At 39.1% G+C, this 16,509-nt stretch overlaps 1 protein-coding gene across 1 annotated transcript in view; it reads left to right on the top strand.

Annotated features, from left to right (window-relative positions):
- CAP2 (cyclase associated actin cytoskeleton regulatory protein 2) overlaps nt 1–16,509 on the top strand; it is a 69,791-nt gene that overhangs the window by 46,747 nt on the left and 6,535 nt on the right. Inside the window, exons 5-9 of the mRNA XM_005420982.2 lie at nt 36–179; nt 406–491; nt 2,222–2,327; nt 14,427–14,616; nt 15,454–15,629. Of these exons, the coding sequence (XP_005421039.1) occupies nt 36–179; nt 406–491; nt 2,222–2,327; nt 14,427–14,616; nt 15,454–15,629 (702 nt within the window). The remainder of the gene's footprint in view (nt 1–35; nt 180–405; nt 492–2,221; nt 2,328–14,426; nt 14,617–15,453; nt 15,630–16,509) is intronic.

Consider the following 16,509-nt stretch of genomic DNA (forward strand, 5'->3'; position numbering starts at 1 on the left):
CCCTCCCCTCTCCTCTCCTTTCCATTTTTTTACAGAATGAGGTGGCAATGCTTCTCAAGCCAATATCAGAGAAGATTCAGGAAATCCAGAACTTCAGAGAAAGGAACAGAGGAAGTAAAATGTTCAACCACCTGTCAGCTGTCAGTGAGAGTATCCCTGCCCTTGGGTGGATAGCAGTGGTGAGTGACACATGGTATGGTTGGGAGGGCTGTTACGAAGTTTCTGGATGGTGCAACCCAGGATAGTTCCAAATCTTGCAGTGCTCTGCAGTCTCATCTATATAGTTCTTCAGTCTACTACACCCAAGAAGGTAATAAACCTAGTATGTCAGGGGAGGTGTCTGACTAATGTTTTACTTCCTTTCTCCTTCTGTTGTTTCCTGCTACCATGGGGTGATGGTCCTAGTCTCCTAAACCAGGCCCTTATGTCAAGGAGATGAATGATGCTGCTACCTTTTATACTAACAGGGTATTAAAGGACTACAAGAACAGGTATGTTGCCAAGCTCCAGTATGGACTAGCCAGAGAACAGAGCATTAACCATACCAGTAGGGTTCACAGTGCTGTCACGGGAAGTGTTTTGTAAACTAAAAAGCATTTGATGAAACCTTCTTGCAGTAGCATAGTTTCCCCTCCTCACCTCTGACCTGCAGCATGCTGCAGTGAGAATGGCAGCAGCGTTAGCAGTGCTGGTTTTCACCCTCTGCACATTTTAAGATTAGTTTTGATTTTTCTGGCATTCCAGCGTCATGAGCTTATATGCAAATGCCTGTTTACATAGTGACGTGTGGCTAGCTGGCTGCTGTGCATCCTCCTCTCATTTGTGCTCTCATACTGTTGCTGTTCTTGCTCTTGGCTTGAAAATGTGTATTTAGGTGGTAGATATATACAGATTCAAATTCCATAGCTCCTAATTTGATTTTTCTCTGCACCACTTCACTATTCTTAAAGAGCTCAAGGAATTCACAAAAAAAGTTCCATGAATTATATCTGTGAACTGGTGGAGAAAGAGAAAAAAATTCAGATTCTTCTTATGCCCTCTTTGAAAAGTCATGTATAAATCCTGTTGACTTGATCCTTTTGAAGGCCAGATTTTGGCTCTTGATTTTTATATCCCAGTGAAGAACGGTATTTGCTATTGAATTTTTCCTCTTTAGTGAGGACAAGGTTATAAATATTAAAACCTTTCATATGTATTTATGTTTGTTGAATATGTATAAATATAAATTATATGCTATATATAATATGTTATTTTATATATATTATATATTATATCTTATTCCTAAAGCCTGAGTTTACCTCTGAAGGTAGTAACTGATGCTGGGGTAACTGATGATTTTTACAACATAGCATCAGTATTTATACTGGAGAAAAAAAATGTCTCACGTAAAGGTATAAATGGAGTACATTATTTAGGTATTTAATTCTTCCTTTAATGAGGAATTATTTTCCTGTTTTTCACTGAATTAGACAATGTATTCCAAAGTATGGAAGGCTCTCCCTTGACTTCAGTAGGCTTTGGATTAAACCTGTTGACCCAGGTCCTCTGCATTATTAAGGATAAAATTCCAAAGGAAATAAATAGAAGGTAGACACACAAATCCTTGTAAGCAATCACTATTCACTAATAATTTGGTATAACTGTAGACTTCAACTTACAAGCAGCTTTTCTCTTCATTATTTCCTGGTTTCATTTATGAGTTCCATTGAAGGACTAATGATAAAGATTCTAAAGCCAGCTTGTGACTTGTACTTTAAAAATTCTTCATGTATAAATATTTTAGTCTGATGACTGTAACATGACCCACTATTGCCCTGGCCACATTTGAACGTGGGCAGCCAGAATATCTTAGAGAATCCATGGGTATTTAATTTTCTAAAGTTCAGCGCCCTGAAATTGTGTCTGGGTACCTGCTGTAAGGCTCAATGTGCCTTTAGTGCTTTTTCAGTTGACTTTGAGCCTAAGAATGGTGACACACGTTTCTAGCAAGAAGCACTCTCTGCTAGAGGCATCCTTTGCTCTTGTTTGTCCTCTAGAAGGATCTAGAAGCTTTCCAATGTAGTAGCTTCAGTCTTTGCAGCACTGGGCTGGTGGTCTGCCTGCTAATGGATTTGTCCATGGCTTTTAGCCAGTCATTGGGTTTTACCTGCTTTAAGCAGGAGCAGCACTGCTCTCTGTTTTTAAATACATTCACACATAAATATTGCCTCTGTTTTTACAGTGACACACGCCATGTTGATTGGGTGAAGTCGTATCTGAACATCTGGTCTGAGCTTCAAGCTTATATCAAAGAGCATCACACCACAGGTCTCACCTGGAGTAAAACTGTAAGTACTCTTTCTTTCTTCAAGAAGAACGATAAAAAGCCAGTAACCTCTTTGTCCTCTAATGTGGGTCGTTAGCTCCAGAAAAATAAATATCTATGCCAGAAACAGAAGTCATGGTCCATGGATTTCCCAACCAAGCCAATAAATGGTTGAGATATAGGTGGAAATGTTCAGGCAATTGTGGTACATGTTTGGAGGAAGAGAAAATAATTACTTGGGATTATTATAGCCATAACCCTCAGCTGCAGATGGTAAAGAGAGACAGACACACTTCTCCATGCCTGTAGAAGGTATGCAAAAAATTGAAGGACGTGTCAGACCAAAGGAAAACTGAGGGAGCATGTCATGGAAAGAAGGAGGATGATGGGAAGAATCTGAACAAAGAGAGAGATTTAATAACAGGGAAGACAAAGGACACATAATTTTGTAGATGTATAGCTTTATAAAACTATTATGTTAGACATATAGAAATAGCTTCTGGAAACAGAGAGAGTAAATATAACTGCATACCTAATTATTTATGCTCCTTATATAACCTGCTTCTGTGTGTTACATATGAGATGGTAGCAATGAATATTTTTCTCTGAGAGGTATAAACATGAAAAATTAATTTTATGTTGGGTATACATGTAAGAGTTTATGTCCACCATCTACATTGATACAGTGTTCTATTTTACTTTAATAATGTGCTTGTGTTTATCATCAGACTAGGAGAACTGCTGAAATATATTAACAATGTAATCATCCTGCTCTTTACTGATACCATCTCCTAAACCTACCATATACTTGCACATGTAGTCTTTCACACCAAATTTATAATTTCTTAGGTGTACACAAATATAATTATTTTTAATTGAATGACTATTCAGAGGACTAATACAGGTCACCATTTAGTTCTCAAAACAAACAGTTTTAAGAACTTGGGAACATAGGGAAGTGAAGTAGAACTTTCAGATTAATGGCCTTCCAGTCCAAATCATTGCGATTCTATGAAGTGGAGCTTAACGTGGAATAAGAGCTGCAACACCCTTCCTGTGAAGACAGGCTGAGAGAGTTGAGATTTTTTCAGCCTGGAGAAGAGAAGGCTTCATAGGGACCTTTTTGCAACCTTGCAATATATAAAGTGGGCTTGTGAGAAAGACTGGGAAAGACATCACCACGGCTAGTAATGACAAGGCAGGGGGCAATAGTTTTAAATTGAAAGATTGAATATAAGGAAGAAATTTTTTATTTTGAGGGTGATGAGACACTGGAACAGGTTTCCCAGAGAAGCTGTAGATGCCCCATCCCTGGAAGTGTTCAAGGCCAGGTTGGGTGGGACTCTGATCAACGTGGTCTATGAAAGGTGTCCCTGCCCATGGCAGGGGGTTGGAACTGGATGATCTTCAAGGTCCCTTCCAGCCAAACCTTCCCCTTATTCTATGGTACCTGGAAAAGATGCTTTCTCTCTCCCTCACTGGAGGTTATAACCATGTAAGAGAATGTAGGTTACTTGTGCTCAGCAACAGGCTGCAGCTTTCTCTTCATAGCCTTCATGAGGCATTGTACAAGGCCTTTCAGTTCTCAAGTCTTTGAGTGCAGGTTCAAACACGGGAGAGAACTGTGATCTGCACGTACATCTTAGTCTGAAGCAATGCAAAAGTGTTTGAACAGGATAAATTAGAAGACTGTAATTATTAGCTACGTTGTAAGTTTCTATAGTAAAAAATTTAAATATTAAGCATGATTCCTTTATTTAGTACAAAATTTCACACTTGGTACATCCTATTCTGTTATGATCAGTGAACGTGAGAAGACCTAATGATTTCTAAATTATTATTACATAAGGAAAAGGAATTGTAGTACCCTGTTAGCTGAATTAGCCTGAGAATCTGGGACATAATTCATTCTGTTAATACAGAAAAAGAATAATCTTCACCTTTAATAGAACTTCACAAATATGGAAATAGTGTTATAAGGTAAAGGCTTGTTACAGCCATTTGATCAAACAGGAGGAGCTCTCAGAGCTGGTGAGTACTGGTAGTCTTACTCAGAAGGGTAGCTGTTGCAGATTATGTTTGACTGGTCCTAAAACCAGTACCTCAGTCATTGTGTCTTTATATTTCTCTGTCTTCAGCTGTCCAAGAAATTGCTGAAATCTAGATGTGACTTGTTTATTTATATTAAGCATAGTTTCCTGCCAACAGTGCTCATTCCATCATGAGTGATGAGCCCATCACTGCATGTGAAGTACTGATTTCACTTCACTTTGGATATCACTCATATCTGGAAGTTGTCTTGGAAGTATGCTTCATTTAAATTATCCTTTATGTGATACGAGTCTGAAAGATTAAATTGCAGACTCATTTTTATGGATGTATATATTTTTTTAAGTTTTGCTAAATGTGTGTGTAAGAAAATTAGAATCCAGTAAGTTAGCAGGTTGTTTAAATCACTTAAATGTTATTGAAATATTTCTATGAAGCTTGGTAAGAAATACATTCCAGAAAGTAATGAGCTGCTCAAGTGATAATTTCATTTTTGTTATACATTTTAAAGTGAGAATGGAAGTCACAGATTCACATTGTGTGAAGTTAAGCATAAAGGTCTGCAGAAGCAGGGTCTAGACAAAAAATGCGATCTATATATAAAGGCTGTAGATATATTCCAGACACAGTTGTTAATCATTGCACACAGCAGCTTCCACTTACATGCATAAAAGGAAAAAAGGAAAAAGCATTAGTTTGGCAAGGCGTTAACAAAGTGGAATGTTTATGAGAGGTAGACATTGGTGTAAAAAAGGTATTTTATTATAGAGGGGGAGAGAAAGAGAGAAATATCTTGGGGCATGTGAGTACAGATTTCAAAGTGTATTATACCAATAATTTACCCTTCATATCTACAGAAGTCAACAAAGCAATCCATGAAGTTTCTATAAAAAGCTCTTAAGTAGCACATTTGGATATTTCTAATGAGAGTGAAGAGTCAGGAAGAATATTAACTACTTCTTCTCTCACAGCTGTATTGTCAATGCTTGAACTCCAACAAAACCCGAGGAGCATAAGCCTAGATCAGAGGATTTCCTATGCTTGGGTTTCCAAAAAGGGGACAGGTGCTTGGCCCACTAAGCTATACTGTGGTGTGCACATTTGTGTCCATGCAATATCCCAAAGCGGTTCCATTTCCAGCCCCCCATACCCTTCCACCAAGCTGCACAGGGCAGCTGCAGCCAGCCTTGGAACAGATCACTAGTACATACAGGAAAGTGTTCCTGGCTCTGGCAGCAGGCACACAGGCAGACACTTCAGAGGAAAGAGAAAAAAAGTCTTAATAAATTAGAAGACAGACACAAAAACAGGTGCAAAGGGTTGAAATAATGTTCAAGCAATCACTTCTGACGATAATACTTATCTCTATCTGCTTTATAAAAAGTTTGTGATAAAAACAGATGTTCATGGATTTTCGGATCTAACACAGTTCTGTCTTACCTTGGTTCTGCCAAGTTGTGTGACAATATTTTACTTATTAAGGGCACTCTGTTGAGATGTGTGACTGTGTGAGGAGAAAGCCAAGAAAATAGTGAAGAATATAGTGTATTTACGAATACACGTAGAAGGAAATAGTGTAGTTCAGGACCTTTAGACTTTTGTGCATCTGAACCTGTTTTGCTCCTCATGTGGAGTGGTGGTACAGAACCAGACTGGACTGTGTAAATTGGCATTTCAAGGCATGATGGATATGGTTAGGATATTTGATGGTATTGTGCTGACAGAACAAAAGTATGTATCTCATATAGGTTTGTGAGCAGGATTGTCCCAGAGAATAAAAAGTTCCATGTATTTTCAACGTAGTCTGAAATAGTCATTTTCATTCATTGATTGTGCCTATGGCAGAGAAAATAAGCTTGTCAGTGCAAGTCAGATGGGTCTACAGTATCTCCTTAAAAGTGTAATTTTGTAGTTCATTATCTTGGATGTAAAGTGTCCTTCTGCCTCCTACACCCTGTGCTGAGTGGCCATTCACTATACTCACTACATCTCAATTTAGCTATCTTGACAATGGGGACACTAAGCAATTACCAGCCTAATGGAGATGTGTTTTAATTTGCTACCAGATATGACATTCTTAGATGTCAGTGAGTCTTTGGAAAAAGTTGTTGTTACAGTGAAATATTTTAAGTGCCCAGGGTAGCATTTTAACTATGCAGTAATTGTCATTTTTGCTTGCTACAGCCTTCTGTCTTTAACAAGCAATCCACAGCTGTAATAGTGACCTGTCCCTTTTCAGTTCTTTCTGATAAAAAGAGCAAGTGCCTTTTTTTCTTTTTTTTTCTTAAGAAGGGATTCTGTTGAAGCATGCCTCTTTCTACCCTCCACTTCTGTTTGGTGATGCAAAAAAATGAACAGCTGTAATATAAGCTCACAAATGCCTAATGAAAAGTTTGTTTGCTACAAGGCCTGCATGAGTAATCTGGGGGAAGTGAATCTTCTGCTTCTGTTTCTGTAGGTTAACCTTGCAGCAAGAAAACAGCCAGTAATAGTAAGAGACTGCTGTAGTTTTCCATATATCAAATAAGTGTTAAGACACAAATCTTGCTCAAAGATAATTGTCTTGAATGTTTCAGTTGCAGGTGGATCTGTACTTAACATTTTGTTCTTTCTATACAGTAGTAATTTAGGATAGATTTTACCAGCAGAATACAGAATTTCACTCAAGTGATAAGTGAAATCCTCTCCCCCTTTACAAATCAAAACAACTTAGGATGAAGTCTGTACATCTTTAAAAGCAATTGAGATTTATTTAAATCCTGTTTCCATTGAAGCCAGTATCTTCCAGTCTTTTTTTTTCCCTGAAAAAGCATTTTAAAAAACATTTATTACTCCTTAGATAGTACTCTAAAAACATTCTTTAAAAGCTGAAAATCTCCACAAGCTCCACACCAAGAAGTACCATCATAATTCCTACATTAGCCTTATTGAGTGCAATTATCCTAGTCTCAGGGCAGACCTGGGCATTTTATTCTAGTCTAAAATAATTACCTCCAGACATTTTCTTATAAATTGGCCCTGCCTTTCTCATGTTCTATCAAAACATTTTCCTGTAATACACCATCTCTGTACATATTGATGTGAACAGGCTGCAAAAGACCAACTTCTGCAGGCAAAAGCCTCCTATTATCTGTCCAGTATCTCTTCTGTGCTGTGTTTAGTTTGACCTACTTATCAAGCAGCCATCGTCTGAGCCACTTCACTAAAGCTAAAGGTCAAAACTGTTATGCCAAATTCCAGCCACATCCAGGACTGCAATCCCAGAGGCCTTATTCAGATAGAAGGAAGGGCAGCACAGATACACCAATTTAGGTGCCTGTATCTCAGATAATATGTAGACATTTCTACAGTGCTCAGCTTTTCTCAGTGACAGCCTTTTCTCTCCTTTTCTGTATACCTTCCATTCCTTTCTCTACCCTTCCCCTTCCCTATTCCCTTATATTTTTTTGCTGAAAAAATTGCATCCTTTAGTTGCAAGTGTTTCTTTCTCAGAGAATAGGCAGTGTTCTGGTTTTTGGTACAGAGTCAATTAAAAAACTGGCTATCCTGGCACCTCTACAATAATTGCCTCTTTGGTAGAGACTGCATCAATCGCATCCCTGTCCCTTTGAAAGAAAGTATTTTTACTCTCTTATTCCAACAGTGGGTGAAAATATTTGTCTTTACTACAGGTCAATTGTATTCTCTTAACTTGGACCAAGCACCATTCAGACATGTTAAGGGAAAACCTGGGCGAGGCCTGCAGCCTAGTTCCAGTAGAAAAGGGAAAGGAAATAGAAAATTGAAAGTGTGCAAGAGAGAAAAGGAAAGGTATATCTATTAAAACTTCACTATCTTGCTAAAGGGATTGGTCTTGTTTTTAACCAAACTTTTCTATAAGTAAAAGATGGTTGAATCTGCCTGTTGGAGCACATTACTTGTTGGCAATTACATTATCATACAGTTCTCAAATGATTTAGAAGACCATGGCTGAATAAAACATTTCTGGTTGGGTAACTCTGAAGATGTAAGCATCATTTTAAGTCCTGAACAGGTGATGAATGGCAAAAGTATATTACAGGGGGCTGCAAAGCTTCAAAACTCTGCAGATAAATAATTCTGCTGAGACTCAGTAACAAGAAAAGAACGGAGCCGGGTTTTTGTTGCTTTGTGTTTTAACTGACAAAGATTACAGGCCCTGTAAGTCAGCTGTTCCATCCAGTAAATTGCAGCTCTCTGGACAGCATAACTCCTTGCAGACAGGTGGCTTAAATAGAGTAGGTAATAGAACTGTTGTGCTAAGCTACTTTTACACAAAAAACACCTTAACAAGAGCTCTGTGCCTCTGAGTCACAGTCCACCTGTTCCCAGAGGTTGATATGTGATATTTTGAGCTTCACAATTCTTGTCTTTGGCTGTGCATATGTATGAAAAGAACAATACAGAATGCTGTAATCATTTTAGGTGTGAAACTAGGATTACTATAAAGGGGGAGAAAATAGGGATATTCTTCCTTTTTTTTGGCGGGGGGGGAGGGAAGAATGTATTCCCCATTAGGATTCCTGTTTGTCTGCTGCCATGAAAAGATGCCTTTTCAATAAATTAAGGGAGAGATTTCATGACCTCTCTCTAAGCCACCTGTTGCTTCAGCTGCAAATAGATACTTACCTCTTAATAGGAATGACCAACAAAATGGGTACTGTATACCATACACATGCATATATAATTTATTTAAATGCATTATGTAGATGCTATAATCTTCTGGCTCAGAGTAAAATCAACCATTGCAGCTACAAGAAATGCATCGTGTCACATGCTCCCCAGCAGGTTCCCAGCACAAGAACCTTGTTGCCCTCAGTGTCCATGCTGCACTGTGTCAGCTGAAAGCTGGATAAACACAGAGGAACACTGCGGGTGTTTGTACAGGGTCTGGCACGTAAGCCCCTCATATCCCCAGAGATAGGAGCCTCTGACTGGGGTCCTTGCTGCTGCACTTCTACAAATATAGTAACAGTGACATGGAAGGCTAACCCAGGGAGCTGTTCAGCAAGAATAGCTCAGGAAATAGTAACATCTGTGATAGGACATAAAAAGAAATTCTTACTGTCTCTCGGTAGCTGGGCTCAGACCTGAAGACATGTCAAGCTGCATATGGCCACTGAAAATTAGTGACAGTATGGCATCCAGAGCACTTGTGTTATATCTGAACAGCATTTTATTTCTCTAACAAGATTGGCTTTGCCCTGTGCTCCAGGGGAAGGAAGCCTTTCGGAGAAATGTGCTTAACAAGGCCCAGCTTCTCAAAAGCAAAGGGCTTCACTCAGCTCTGCAGTAATTTCAAGGGAATTAAATGAGAATTTCAACGAGGCAGCTATCTCAACATAAACAATAATTTATTTCTTCAAGTAAGGCAGTTAGGTGAGAAAAAGAAGTGTACCTCACCCTTCTGCCAGTTGTACAAGATGAAGGTAGAAATATGACATACTTTGAGGCTGTACCACAATCCTGCAAACCCTGCACAGTGGCATTTATCAGACCCACTGCTGTGAGCAGCATCAGACACTGTTGCTAAAGGAAGCTTCTCTGCCACAGTCAATGGGAGGCCCTTGGGCCTCTCTGCAGATGGCTTGGGGCTATCCAGCAAGGAGCAAACCCTGACCCATTCCTGTCACCCCATTTAGAGCATGGGTGGAAGCTGAAGACAGCCCTGAGGGGAAATTTCTGGAATGTTTTATCCCCTACAGAGCTCTTAGTACATGTTCACAGGGCCTGCATCTCCTGTTCCTGATAGGACCTTACTCAGAGATTTACATTTTCCTCCATTTCAAAAAGCTCCATGAGCACATTTCAAAGTACTCAAGTTCACTATGATGCAAAGCTACCAGGTTAAAAGTTACAGCTTACTTTTGTGTTACATTTGCACAAAGTAAGGACAGCTCTATCTGTCGTCCCCTGCTAATTCTCACTAGGGACATATTTGTAAATGATGGAAAAATGACCACACGAATATGTTAATGGAGCAGTCAGCAATCAGTGTAACTTGATGTGGTGCCTGCAGACACCACAGCACTGAGAGCAGCAGCTGTTGCCGGGGCAAACAGCTGAAATAAAAGAGGAAGAAAGGCAGCTTGCAAACAACCGCCTTCACTGGTCCAAATGGCTCCTAATACTTTTTATGTAAAGACACACTGTTGTTAACATCTGCGTGAAGTTAATCTGAAGAGTTGTTTGCAAATAGCAAAGCTGCTAAGCACCTGCTGCTTTAGGATAGATGAACTTTTGTGGGCATGTAACATGCTATTTTATTCCCAGCAGCTCTCACAAACACCACCCTATAGAGAACAGAAATGAATGGACTTTGTGAAGGGAACTTCTGTTGAAATTGGATAGGACTATACACAAGTATTACCAGATACCAGAACAGTTTAAGAGCCTGGTTCAGAAATACTCTAGAGCCTGAGGGTGTAAGTTGTCTTAGAAGAGGAACTAAGGACAGGAAAGTAATTGTCGGTGACTGAGGTTGGTAACTTGGAGGTTCATTTATTAATAGATGTCAAAACGAATTTAAAAAAAAATCCTGGAGCTACTTCACTTGGCTGATTTTTAAGTTGCCTTTTCCATCAGTGTGTCTGAGTGCAGCACAGGTCCCATCTTCCTGGCATGCAGGGAATGCAAGAAGTGAAATGTGTATTCTGCATTTCCAGTTCACTTTGGCGCTTTCTGCCCCCTTTTGAGAGTTTCCCTGAGCCACTCTCCCATAAAGAATTTCACCTCATTTGAATTTTTGTTTGATTTTGGTAGGTACATTAAAATGGCAAAGAAAAGAAGACTGTAGCCAGAGTTAGACTGTACCCTTCTTCCCAGCAGGTCTTTGCACCCTCTCGTTACTGAGACTTGTCTGTCTTTTCCATGCCAATTTATTTCAATGGGAGATGGTGCTACTGGAGTCCATGTTGTAAGATGGGAGATCTACTGTGGAGCAGTTAAACCATGTACTCCAGAGACCTTTTTTCCTGTGATTTATCCTTCAATTTTGCCTGGTCTAATTTATGATTGAAATTGCTTGCAGTTTCCAGAATGGCCCTAGATGTTGAAAATAGCATGCTACAATATCAGTTAGCTTGTGTATCTGTAACTCAGGTCTTAAACTAGACAAGATTTGCTATGCAGGAGAAAGGCTAACAACCAGGGTTCAGTCTGTCTTTTATTTCTATGATTGCACAAAATTAAGAGGAAAAGTGGGAAGGGTGACAGAACCTTAGGTGTCTTTACCTTGTGATAGCTTCTATGTTCTTAATTAGATCCAACTCAAAATCTTTTGTGCTCAGTGGAGATAACCACTGACTTTGGTGGAGGGACCAGGCTTGTAAAGAAAAGAAGAGGCAGATGGGCAGCATGAGTGCAATGAATACATTTTTTTCTTACTTTTGAAACCCATTTAAAAGGGCTAGAATATCTTAGCTGCTCAGGTCAAGAATTGAGATTTTTGAGTAGACTTGTTTTTTCATCAGTACTGCACTAAAAGGAAAAAAGCTCCTAGTTTCCCAGATCCTTTCCTACATCTTCGGTTTCTTGAAAATAAATATAACAAGAATCTCCAGTCATACAAAACCATGTCCAAACTTAACTGATGTGTTTAAAATCCTTTCTTTTATCTGTACTTTGACAAGGAAGTTCTTTCAGAGTTCTGGGAGAGAGATGACCCACTTCCATAGATAAACCTTTCCGAGTTTTACTTCCATCTCATTACATGGATATTCCCATACTTCAGTTGCCATTTGGGAAACTGCCTTTGATACACTACTCAGCAGAATTATTTTAGCCCAGAGTGTCCTGCATTGGTCTGTGATGGCCTTGAGTTTGACACTTGAAGCAAAGAAACTGCCAGAATGACCTACCATTCCGTGTTATACGCAGAATACCCAGACAGCTTCCAGAAATTTTTTTCTAATGCATCTTTGCAGCCTTTGCACAATTTAGACGGTGTTAATTCTAAGTCCATATGTGAGTCTTACACAAGTTTTCTGGAAAATTACAGCACTGTACTGATAGGCAGGTTGAAGCAGGAGGTATTTTTGAGAAATCAGATGTCAGTCTGGAATTTGGCAAGTGGATTTTCGTCTCAGACTAAAAGTTATTAGTTACTACCAGTACTGCAATTAATTGCCTTTCATAAAGTATACATAATTCATAACTGCATGTTCACACAGTGAATTGTGAGTGCCATTTCTGAGTATCTGAGTGTTTTAAAAAGCCCTGCAAATGCAGTGTTCATAATTGTGGATAACCAGGGCATAGTGGATTCAGTTGCTATGGTTGCAGGCAACAGAAGGGGAAGATCTGTATTGCACCTCAGGCAGCAATAACTGATTGTACCACTAAATCCACTTATATTCCTCTTTTTTTTTAATTACAATAATTCATAGTTCTGCTGACTCTGCTGCAGGTAACTTCACTGGTATTAGCAGAGGCAGGGAACAGGCACTACAAACTCAGGGCCCAGTGAAGAAGTTGTCCCCAGCCTAAAACACTGACCTGTAATAACGAAGTATGTAAGCAGAAGCTCTGAGTTAAATGTATCCATGCAACACTTGAATGTCTCTAAAAGCAGTCGACTTTAGTTCCAGTATATCTTGACAATAAAGTATGATTGGTTCCAAAAGGAGACTCTTCTAATTTTTTTACATTTGATCAAAAAGATTTAATAACAAGAAGAGAGCTTATCCCCTTAGGAGATCTTGGACTTTTATTTTGTTTTTAAAGTATATCTGAAGAGTAAGTTAGAAAGGAGCATGTGGACCTCAGACCTTTTCCTGTTATCAATTTGGGATTACAGGCCAGAACAAGTTTTACTTTTTAAAAAACAGCTGTAGTTTCCACTCCCGTGAGATGCATGAATCAGTTCAATGCTTTGCTGTTTCAGTTTAGTGGAAAGCAGAAAGAGTAGTACTACAAATGGTTAAAAATATCTTCAGAGGCCAGCTAAGCAAAATCTATTTCCAGGATGGATTACCAGGACGCAGTAACAACCTGTATCTCTTAACAAAGGTAGCCAGTTAGAGGAGCTGTAACTCCGTAAGTCGCTGTAATTTTCCCATTGTGCCTGCCCACCCATTAATATTTGCTGCTGCAATGCACAGTATCTCTGTAGCTACCTGAACTCATCAGAACCAAGAACTAATTTTCTCAATAGTTCTTTTAGAAGTTCCCTCTGTGATTCAGAGGTTGGATCAGAGTGACACTCAGTGGCAGGATAGTAAAAGTGATTCTTAGATTGTCTAACATCTATTATTAGGATGTTAGGGCATTCTTACAAAAATTTAGTCAGATAATTATTAGTATTTTCTGTCTTTTTTATAACATTCTGTGTAAGAATTGTAATTCAGACTAAAATACGTACTTTTGATGATGCAAACTGAAAGAAAGATTGTGTTACTTACTTTGTCAAGGCCCTCTTCACTCCTAACTTGTGTGCTGTGATCTTCTGCAACTGAAAAAAAAGGAAAAAATAATTTAAGAAATTGAACTAAGAACTCAAAAATTGAATTTCAGAATCAAGATACTTGAATCACCATAGTTTTACATTCTGTGGTATTTGAATCTTTACAGATAACTTGAATAGTTTAAAGGATAGCATTTTACATCTTCCATACATTTTATCATGTTCCCTATGTATAACTGATAATTCATGAACCTCTCAGTTATTTGTGTTGTACCAAAACATCTTCTTTATCTGGAAAAAAAAATGAGACATTTTCCTTTTTGCGTAAGTAAACCCTGTAATAAATTATGGAATAGTTACTGTTAAAGATTTTTAACATCAGCCCTTAAAAGTGTTTAAGACAAATATTTTAGGTGGAGTCGTTCTGCAGTAAGGGTAGACTGTGGGCTGTTAGTCTAGCTGTGCTTGCTCAGGTGCAGGGAAGGATTCATAGGATTATATTCGATTATGAAGCCAGAAATTCTCCTGAGCCTGTGGCTTTCTAGAGTCACCCGAACCCGCAGCATTCAAGGATGTTAATAAATAAGAGCTGTTGTGATACTATGTTCCTTGAAACACTGTGTGTAAACTATTTCCCTCTGTCTTCAACAGGGTCCTGTTGCATCCCCCATGTCCATGCGATCTGTTCTAACCAGCGGCTCCTGCCTTTCCCAGCCACCTCCGCCACCGCCGCCCCCGGGACCGCCCCCCATCTTCGATACGGAAACCGCGAAGGACGAAGGAACTGCATCCCGCTCAGCCCTCTTTGCACAGCTCAACCAGGGAGAGGCAATTACCAAAGGTCAGGAGAAAAGAAATCGAATTGTGATCCAGAAGTCAAACTACATCAAGAGCTGTTACATTTTACAGCAACTCACAGATTTCACGGCATTTTTAAGTTACATTCTAGCAGCTCAGATCCTTCTGAGGCTTGCAATGGTTTGGTGGAGAAGGCTGCTCCAAAACCACCTTTAGAAGCCACAGCGCCCAAATAAGTTCAGTATACCTGACATTCACACCATTTAGAAGTATCCTTTTAATTTTAAGGCAGCCAAGCTGGATATCTTCAGCCCCCAGTAGCTGGTCAGCCTCTTAAGTTGCAATTGCAATGAAGTTTTATCCCTCTTTCTGACTCACATTGAGTATACAAACCTGTGTCAAAACGTCTTTACATGCCAGGTGAAATAAAGCTTTTTGTATTAATATTGGACAGCTGTAATTTAAGTCTATATCTGTGAATTTAAATACATATGATTGATATTTGCATTTAATGCTGCAGGGATAGATCAAATATTGTCATAAATTAGAAAAAGAAACTCTAAGGGAAAAACATAATACAACAAGCTCTCAGAGCTTGCTAGAGACAGAGAGGGACCTAGAAGACATTGTGGGATTTTCTGTTGAAAATACTAAGAGCCCATCCACAGTAGAAGGGTTTTTATATGATCTGCTAAAAGTATGTCAGCAGTTACACTTCAGGTCGTTACCCAGGTAAACCTTGAGGAAATTTTTTTAAAAAGTAATTTCAGAGAATAACATAACACAATTACAAACAAACTTCTCATGCTTCAATATGAGCACTGTAAGGATTGGAAAATAGACTCTCTTTCACTAGCACCCTTTCTTTTTGTTTTTATAGGGCTTCGACATGTCTCTGATGACCAGAAGACTCACAAGAACCCCAGCCTACGTGCCCAAGGTCCACCTGTTCGTTCTCCAACAAAAAGCCATACTCCAAGTCCTACCTCTCCCAAGAATTCCCCACAGCAGAACCATGCCCCTGTCTTGGAGCTAGAGGGAAAGAAGTGGAGAGTGGTGAGTTCCAGTCACACCTCTGAATTGCACCTTGCACGTTGCAAACCGGGAGGAGCGCTGAAACATCTTGTCTGTCATTCACATGCAACAAAACAAAGTTGCAACTGAAATGGGCTGAGTCTTCCATTTCTCTGCATTGCTACAGTTCCAACTTTTACTATTCTGTAGGATCTTAAGTTAATTCGTCTCTGAGAATCACTTATTAATTCATCTCACTGGAGAACATCAGAACTGGCATATAAATTCCTTGCAAAATCAGACAATGCCCCAGAAACAAGTCTATTAGAGAACACCAATTAAAATCCCGTTTTGCAGGCCATTCCTGTGAATGAGAGAGAACAGTCATCGTAGACCACACTCTCCAGTTTCCCTAGCCAATGGAATTATACATTTATATTTCATTGCCCATTCCATGCAAGCATGCCTTCTGTGCTTAAAAGTAGAGGAGTGTTTTCCTTTTGACCAATCTACAGATGGAAAAAGGAGATTTGTTTAAAGTTTGGGTATTAATTTATGTAGGCATATACCAAAGAATCTATGAATGAAAATTGATGTGACTGTGTTGGTTAAGAGAGAGCAGAAAGAACATGCAGTTTAGTCATGCAGAAGGTTATATACACAGTCAGTGTCTATTACAGTGAAGTCCAGTTTGCATAAGGTGCAGTCACTGTTTGTCTGTGTTGTTATGGTTCTACTACTTGGAACTTTCCTTGTGGATCCCTAGGCTTTCCTGGACATCCATGGAGTGTAATTGTTCTTTTAAGCCCAGTGAAAGGAAGTTTATTTGCCTATTACTCCATTATTGTATATGGTAATGCCTGTATGTGTTCAGAATATTATATAACACTTGGGAAAGAAAAACTTGCTCTGTTCTTCAGTC

The sequence above is a fragment of the Geospiza fortis genome, unplaced genomic scaffold (genome assembly GCF_000277835.1).
Source record: "Geospiza fortis unplaced genomic scaffold, GeoFor_1.0 scaffold104, whole genome shotgun sequence".
Classification (NCBI taxonomy): domain Eukaryota; kingdom Metazoa; phylum Chordata; class Aves; order Passeriformes; family Thraupidae; genus Geospiza; species Geospiza fortis.